Genomic DNA, 9,127 nt, shown 5'->3' with positions numbered 1-9,127 from the left:
CATAGCCAATCCTGGCTATTTACTTTGAGAGAAAAGATCTGAGTGGATGGTTTTCAGCTGACATTCATTCTAAAGCCAAGAAAAAAGCCAGGTTCAAAACTAAGTGCTTTAGTTAGGAGAGATGACAGAGGTTCTGGCTAGTCAACAAAATGATGGACTGGGTATTAGGACTATCTTGCACCTCACTGGTATAATTAGGAATAATTATGCTCTAATTGTATTTTGAGAGAATAGTTTTATTCTAACAGGAAGGGTGATGTGTAGGAGGAGCTAAGGGGGAAGGAGTGCCGAGAGAAAGAGATGGAGTAAGGAGAGGAGAAAATGAAGGAGAGGAGAAGCTAGGTGATGTGTGTGTGTGTGTGTGTGTGTGTGTGTGTGTGTGTGTGAGAGAGAGAGAGAGAGAGAGAGGGGGGGGGACATGGAGGCAGATGTTGACGTGTCTCCACCAGTCAAAGATAGTTTATATATCTAGGTTGGGTATTGGGTTACAGTTCTGATTGAGCATTACCAAACTTATAAAGCCTCTGATTAACATTAAAAAAATGTATAAAAACAAAAAGGAAAGGGGGGCATGGGATAGGGGTTTTCTAGGGAGGGGAAATGGGGAAAGGGAATGGCATCTAAAATATAAATAAAATATAAAATAAAAAAAATTAATAAAATTTTTTTTCTGCCATGTTGACACAAAGTACGGCTACCTGGAAAGAAGGAAACTCAATCAAAGATTCTAGGACAAATAATATAATCAGTAAAATACTTGTTTGGTCTCATAAAACATCTGTACACTTTTATCTTTGCTTAGAGGGATGCATTTATTTCAGAGTCACACTTATAATCACCTAAAAGTATATGAACATAAACACTTTTATTGAGGTTTAATAGGCTTCTCAGCACTTTGAATAGTATTGTGTCTCTACATTAATCACTACCCACTTCAAAACAAGAGAACTTCTGTCACTAAGTCTGGGAATAGCACAGATCTATTGCCACAATCACAAGCGTTTAAAGGGAGTTGGAACACACGACTATTTTGTTAGTAATAGTAGATTCCTTAGGGAATTTGCATCTGACTCTCCCAGCTGTGGGTTTTGACCAGGTTTATTGGTCTATCCATAATTTTTTTCCCATGGAAAAGGTCTCAAGTCTAATCAGAAAGTGGTGGGTTACTCTGTAGGAGCAAAGCCATTATTGTACCAGTAGACACATATTGCTTGGTAGGTTATTCATTGCATGCAGATCCCAGAGATAGAAATCACTTATTTCTTTTATTCTCCAGTAGCCTACATAGGACATTCTAATGCTATGAATGTGAGTCAGCTCAGAAGTATCTCTGTCACTTTGAAACTGATTTTTATATGTCTTGGAGTCAAAGTAAGTTGTAAGAGGGTTATACCATCTAGTCATGGTTGGAAACTGTTTTGGAGGCCTCTGAGGCTTTTTTGACCTATAAAATATAGAAAGCTAGCACAGCACAAATTCTTACAAATGTATGTATTAGAGGTCTGTTATATATTAATGAATAGATTAAGTACAAATGCATGAATTAAACTGTGAATTTGTGCTCATTGTCTTTGGGGAGATAATATTTAAAATTATACATAAATGTTAATATAAAACAAAAGTTTTGTCCTTATGACTGAAGCAACTTAGAAAACATCATCAGGCTTCATTGGTAAACTTTTATTATAACATTATGTTTATTGAGTTAAATAAGAATATGTAATAAAGTCTATTGTTATTTCATGGACAGCTTATTACATTTGCCTGAACTTTTCTTAATATTTTAACATTTTTGTAGATATCGGGCTTAACCAAAAGTGATAATGTTGCAATTTAGCAAGAGACAAGTTTGGGAAATGTCGTCATATATAGAATTATATTCAAATGAGGTTTACTAAGTTATGATTCACAGAGAAAAACATGTAAATTTGGTAAATAGACATTGTTCTGCTTTATGGAAGACACAAGAGAATGGGTTGAATAATATTCCTGTATGAAGGATCAATCATATTTTTACTGTAGGTAAATAATTCACAATGTTGTGGTGGCTGATTACTATGTGTTATGTTATTCGAAGTACATTAAACCTATTTCAGAAGAGGGGTATGGTAAAATATTGAATATAAATAAACTTTATGGTCTGAAACATATTCTGTAAAATCAGTCTCTATTAATTGAAGTATTTAGTACAGGTTTCTGGATATTAGGACTTCCCTTGGGAATCCATGTAGTTGTTTATAAACCTTTTCATAGCATTTTTCATTTCCTTATTTCTTAGTGTGTAAATAGCTGGATTTAGAAGAGGTGTAAAAACAGAGTAAAATACAGCAAGAAATTTGTCCAACCAGGTGATACTGAGGGGCCACACATAGATAAAGATGCAGGGCACAAAAAAGATCATCACTACTGTGATGTGTGCAGTGCATGTTGACAGTGCCTTAGATGCCCCAGCTTTAGAGCTTTGGTGAACAGTGATAAGGATATATGTGTAGGATATGAGCAGCAAAATAAAGCAGGTTACACCTACAACCCCACAGTCAGCATACATTAAAATATCCAAATTATGAGAATCCATACAGGCTAGCTTGATTACCAGTGGCATGTCACAGAAGAAACTATCGATTTCCTTGGGGCTACAAAAAGGCAGCTCCACAATCACTACCAGGTGACTCAAGGCATGCACAAAGCCAATGGTCCAGGAAGTCAATACCAACCCAGTGCATCTTTTCAGGTTCATGATGGTGAAGTAGTGGAGTGGTTTGCAGATGGCCACATAGCGATCATAAGCCATTACTACCAAAAGCACCATCTCTCCTGCAGCAATGCAATGGGCAAAGAAGATCTGGGACATGCATCCTGAAAAGGAAATGGTCTTGTTTTCTCTGAAAAAGTCTGTGATCATCTTAGGAGTAGTTACTGAGGAAAGCCACATATCAACAAAGGAGAGGTTGGCCAACAAGAAGTACATAGGGGAATGAAGATGAGGGTCAGTGGATATTAAGACCATGATGATAATATTTCCCGACACAATGAGCAGATAAAGCATCAAAAACATCATAAAGAGTATGGCCTGAAGATTCTGTGAGTGGGCAAGTCCCAAAAGCACAAATTCTGATACCAGGGACTGATTACCTCCATCCATTTTACTCCTGTGTCTTGAGAAACAACCTTCAGGGAAAGAGAGATCAATTAGAGGCAAGTAGAAAATGGCTTAACTAGTAGAATCTGACATTCACATTGTAAGTTAACATCTGCACCTGAAATGGAAAAGCACAAATGGAAAGGTAAGTTTGCGCCAGCTTTGAGAAACATCAGTGCTCAATGTGAAAGCTAATGAACCAAGAGCAACTCCCCAAAAGGAGAAGCATCAGGTGTGACTGTTATACACATGCTCTATTAGTAAATTCCTTTTACAGGATACAGTGAGGAAGTAAGACAGCAACTTGACAGCCTAAAATATGTGTGTGTTTCACCAGTGAGTTTCTGACCATTAGTGTCAACAGCCATCATAAAATTTCGTAACAGTTGAGTGTTATGCCAAACACCAATGGATTTGTGTTACTTCTAAAATTTACAATGATGGTCATTATAATTAGGAAAAAGTTTAAAGACACTTGAAGGGTATTTGGTTTTATTCTAACACCTCTCTGGATGTTTTAACTTTGCATAGTGAGATAATGAATTTAAAGAATGCTGCTCTGCTGAGCTTTGATGCTGCAGATACTGCTGATAAAATTATCCATGGTCTGAGGTCAGTATTTCTATTTTGGTCAAGCATCAAGAATGGTATATATAGCTTGATTAAACTAGCCTTTTACTCTTGCCCATCATGTTAAAGCTTGTCTTTAACAACATCAACACGTTGGCAGCCAAAGTACATGGCTTGAAACTGAAAATGGACCCACAGACAGAGTTATCAATTTATCAGGCTAGCAAGCCAAGGACAGGTAAGATTCTACACAGAGTCCTACCAACATAAGGCAGAAATGGATTGCTTTTGATAATGCATATTTCACGACGAGTAAGGAAGGCATTTTTTTCAGAATGACCTAAGACAGGCTCAGGCTTGTTTATGAAATAAAAAAGGGGGTGGTGTAGAGAGCTTTTGGGTCTGCTTGGCAGGAATCTGATATTGGCCAAGGACAAGTAAATGGGCTTTAGGCAGGAATCGGACATTAGGCTAGAGTAAAGAAGTAATTTCAGGCAGGAATATAAATCTTAGGCTAGAAAAAGTAGGCTTCAGGCATGGAAATGACTTTGGGGTAGGATAGGGAAGTAGGCTCAGATATTTTGGTCATCTTGTTAAGCCCTTAGACATGGTGATTACAGGAGTGAGCATGGGACTTTGCTTATTGCTTTGCTTGTTCTTTGACTATTTGCGTTTATTGTCTTACTTGTTCCTTCACTATTTGCATCTATTGTATTGCTAGTTCCTCAACCTAGAACTGACCTTAAAACTTGCATGTAACTAAAATGATATAAAACCAAAAAAAAAAAAAAATTAAAAATGTCAGGTGAAGGAGGGTGACTTTGCAACCAAACGATTGTAAAATTAATTGTGATTTTCCCGTCTGTCAGTCCTACTAAGTGACATGATTTCCTAAGCATGCCAGGTTTCCCCATAGCAGTTTACATGAAGCTGGCAGAGAAACATGCATGGAAGCTCAGATGTAAAGTATGTATGGTAGCAATACTAATTTGGAAAGTGGCCAAGTAAGACGAGTTCATGGTGATAATTTTTCATATGATAACCATGGACTGTGCTTCATGTGAAGGTATATGATAACACTGCCTATTGCGCTTTAGAAACAACTCACTTTCCCAACTGCTAATATTGCTAGCATAATGTTACTTATGTATTATCTACTTTGATTTCCTTCTTAAGGTCTTTTTCTCTTGGTGGGTCATTTAACTATTTCTCCCCTCCACAAACATCTGTTCTGATTCTATTTCGACCCAACATCTCCTCTTGTTCTTTCTCTCTCAGCTTCAATTAGAAGTTTACTCATGCTGGAATCTCTGTTCACATCTTGGACCTTTGCAATTAATTTTAATCAGGCTTGTTAACACTTTTTTAATATGCAAGTAATAAGCAAATATGCAACTAAAAAGCTGTTTATGTCTTTTATGAAGGTAACAAATAAGCAATTATAATCTCCTTCTCCCTGAAAAAATATACAATTATTCTGAAACACATTGAAATAAGTACTATAAGAGCTGGGGAGTGGAGATAGCACAGTAAGAACTGACTGAGCAGAAAGAGCAAAGGGGGAAGCTGCCCATTCCTCAAAGGCCACCATTTTTTGAAAATATCTTTGCAATGATTCTTCAATTTATACTTGGCTCTTAAAGATTTTTCACTACAACATACTATTAACCCCTGTATACTAACTCATATATAGATGTCATAATAAAAGATAAGCCCTTATTAAATCCTAATGAGTAAGAGTGAATTTAGATGGACCATAGACAATGCAGAGTGCAGTGTTTCTCCCAGCCTCCTTAAAGCATTCAGTCAAATAAGTTAATGAAACATCTTAACAGGAAAAGACAAATTTATCTATATAAATAGATATTTAGAAGTAGGAAAACATGTTCCAATCTTTATTAGTATCACTGACTCATTAAATATTTTTGGTATCATATTGTATCTGTTCTTGTTCCTAAAATCATAAATTCTTTGAAGAGTCACTGAATCTCTGTTCACTTTTGCTCTTAGCAATCAGTTGCTATCTAAGGGCCCGGGTCTGTATCAGCTACAATCAGGCTTACCTAAAACAATTGGTCTTCCCACAAACTACAGTGGTTTATGCAGTTGTCATTCCAGATAGTAGGATAAAACAGCCAGAGAACTGTCTCTAAAACAAATATTGTTACTGAAATTTGGTAAATGTATATAAAAGTATTGTTGATTCATGTGATGTGTGTATGTGGAGGCAGGTTAGTACTGTTTTTTTTTTAAAGACATCAGAAGCTTTTGTTCAGATGGATGAACTTTTGTATATCAGTAACAGTAAGGTTCAGTGATGAATGTAAACACATTGTAAAGATTTACTTCTTATTTATGTGAAAAAACAATTCATAACAGGAATGAAACTTATACTATGAATAAGTATAAACTTTGGACTTGATAGAAATTACATTAAATTTCAGTATAAACGTTCTGATAGGATCTTGCCATTTTTTAACAGCATGATCATCCATTGATCATCAGTAATTTCTCTGACATCATTGAATTAAAAGGTTGGCTTAAATCTGTAAAGTAGATGTTTTATCCTTATTCTTGGGGATATGCTATACAGAACACCATACAAGAAACATATGATTTGAGCCTGGGATGTAAAAACCAGAATTACAATATTTTATTAACAAACTTTATCATGGGATTTATTTATTTATCTAAACTGCCTATTGAGTTACCACTGCAAATACATATAGAAGTGATAACCAGTGAGAAAGGCATCATATCTAAACTTGAATCATAAAAGATAACTGAATCCTTATGAAAGACTATATTTTTTACACAGAAATATTTTAGTGCTGACATGAACATCATGTTATCTATCAATCTTCTATCATGTTTTCTCATTATATCACTTACCTATTGATCATTTGTATTATTTGAAAGAAAAAAATAAATTACATGAACTAATAAGCAAAGGATGCCTTTCACTGTCAACTCTGGATGAATGTAATGTTGAACTTTTAGTGAACAACAGTTATTCAGCTCACAGCCCAGGCTTTGTGTAGATAGATAGTGATCTGTAATAAAAAACACTCAAGCTGAATGGTGGGAAATCATCTCCAATTTTCTTCATCTTCAGTAATTTTCATGGTGTTTTCAATGTTTAAATCTTATTTTATTCTCTGAAGTCTCTGTGGTGAAAGAATAGAATGAATTATTAAATCTCTCTTATTATAATCAGAGTTATATTAACCTTCCCTTTTTTTGAGGACTCCAAAGAGTAACAATGAAAAGAATGGTCTAAAGGCATTAGGAATACCAGAGTCTTGTGTGCTACATAAATATATGTGATCTCTGAAGAATACCAGATTCTCTAAGGAAAATACACTGCTATTACACCAAACACGAGTGTGAAGCTTGAAATTTTGACAATTTTTTGAATTCTACCTCTAAATGAGTTTTTGTCATTTGAAAATTTCCAGGATAGCTTTCAAAAACTCATTTGGGATCTCATTGTACAATACTTAGATGATGGAAATTTAGTATTTCTTCATGTGTTTAAGATAAAATATTTGCTGCAAGATGACCATACAAATTCTTAGAAAACAATTGACCAATAAAAATGTAACAATTTTGAAATTAAGTTTTATATTAATATTACTCAGAATCACAGAGGAATAGTCATATTGTTCTATCAATATTAACTGAGGTTTTGCTGGCTACTAAATTAAGCATAGATTTTAAATAAGTAAATATATATATATATATATATATATATATATATATAATATATTAATGATATATATGGCTTTATCTTAGAAGTATTTGTTTACATTTTCTTATCTGCAAAACTCACACAGTTAAGTCATACAGTATTGGGAAGGTGTAAAAAAAACACACATATACAGAGAAATAAGCAAGATTTTCTAGTATTTGTAGTAAAATGATTCATCAGATTGTCTCCTTTCAACTTCATGTACACCTTAAAACAATATTGTTTGTATTGTTTTAGGCAATTATTTTATTGTTCAGCTGAACAATTTGTTTCAGAATGCACACACACACACACACACACACACACACACACACACAGACATGCCCCCCTCATATATCACTTTAAAAGCAATTACAGTACAATACAAAGTGGTATTTATTAATGTTTATAATTATGTATAATGTGAATACGGTGTATAATTATGAATGTACCTGCAAATTCTTACAAAACATAAATACTGACACTATTACAAAGTTTAAATTGTTGATACTGAAACAATCTACATAGAAAAATATTTAATCAGAGTAAATAATAAACGGTTGGTTTAAATACTACTTAAAGAACAATTTGGTATGTTTTTCTTTATTAACTTTTTAAATACTATTCACCTAAAAGCCACAGTTAGTATTTTTTATAAGAATAGCCACCAAGTTATTGAATTTGGTGACAGAAGCACTGATGTGAATCTGCAGAAAATTCTGGTGGCTCAAAAGATAGTGAAACCATTTAGTTAGCTTCTAAAATTGACATGACAAAAATATGCTCAAATCCAAATATAATGGATTTCGTTAAAAAGATACTTATAAATATTTCAAGAATTATCTTAGATTATTGGGAAGAGAAAATGACTTACCAAACTCACATTTTTCTCCTTGATCACATTTTCTTTCATCTGATGTATTCACATGAAGATATCCATTTCATGCAGATGCATTGTCTTGAAGCACCTCTAAGCCTAGTATATTCCACTGCCTGAAGTTCTCCCATGGGTGAAATGACTTGTTCTGTTTCCTGAACAAAATTAGAACCCTGAAATTAATTATCTTGAACATCTCTTAGGGATTTCTCTGTTAATAATGACACCAAGTGCTACTACTTATTTGTGAAATTATAGAGACATTCTTATTAGTCTATAAATGACATTAGTCCATTTTTAAAAAATTATTCACTTGACCAAATAAGAACCAAGGGGAAGTTTTGTGATATCCAGGACTGAACTCAGGTTACCATACTTGTATAAGCAGGCCCTTTTATCTTATAAGATACCTTCTCTTACTCCTCCCATTATGCTTAATGAAAAAAATAGATGTACATTTCAAATATCTTTGTTCTTATTTTAAATTTAAAATAATTCTACAAGAATAAAATAAAAAAGTGACATTTAAATATATAATTTAAGAAATGTTGATATGTACCAGCAACCATGAAGAAATCTTCCCATGTAAACTTTAAATTTCTGAAAAAAAGATTAGTAATGATACCAGAGAATGGAAAGAAAATGCATGTTCATGAGTTGGTAGAATTAATATTGTGAAAATCATCATTCTATCAAAATGATTTAAGATTAAACACAATCTCAGTTAAAATTTCTATCTAATGTCGTAGGAAGAAAGAAAAACTATCTGAAAGTTTATTTAGAACCACAAAAGACCCTGGATAGCCCCAGC

At 33.9% G+C, this 9,127-nt stretch overlaps 1 protein-coding gene across 2 annotated transcripts; it reads right to left on the bottom strand.

Moving 5' to 3' along the window:
* Positions 1–881: 881 nt before the first annotated feature.
* Positions 882–8,443, bottom strand: LOC117704026 (olfactory receptor 4K14-like). Of its 2 annotated transcripts, none has more exons than XM_076929433.1 (3): positions 8,314–8,443; positions 6,602–6,876; positions 882–3,168 (listed from the first exon to the last, which is right to left on the bottom strand). In XM_076929433.1, the coding sequence occupies exon 3, from the start codon at positions 3,140–3,142 to the stop codon at positions 2,204–2,206; it is 939 nt and encodes a 312-aa protein (XP_076785548.1). In that variant the 5' UTR covers positions 3,143–3,168; positions 6,602–6,876; positions 8,314–8,443; the 3' UTR covers positions 882–2,203. The 2 variants fall into 2 exon arrangements, with proteins under 2 accessions (XP_076785548.1, XP_076785549.1); XM_076929434.1 differs by having other exon boundaries at positions 8,323–8,435.
* Positions 8,444–9,127: the final 684 nt, after the last annotated feature.

The sequence above is a fragment of the Arvicanthis niloticus genome, chromosome 2, assembly GCF_011762505.2.
Source record: "Arvicanthis niloticus isolate mArvNil1 chromosome 2, mArvNil1.pat.X, whole genome shotgun sequence".
NCBI classification, from domain to species: Eukaryota; Metazoa; Chordata; class Mammalia; order Rodentia; family Muridae; genus Arvicanthis; species Arvicanthis niloticus.
This window is presented reverse-complemented; position numbering and strand designations above follow the sequence as displayed.

Bases quoted from the DNA above. Each gene is read 5' to 3' on its own strand.
- LOC117704026 (XM_076929433.1), bottom strand. From the start codon at position 3,142: ATGGATGGAGGTAATCAGTCCCTGGTATCAGAATTTGTGCTTTTGGGA.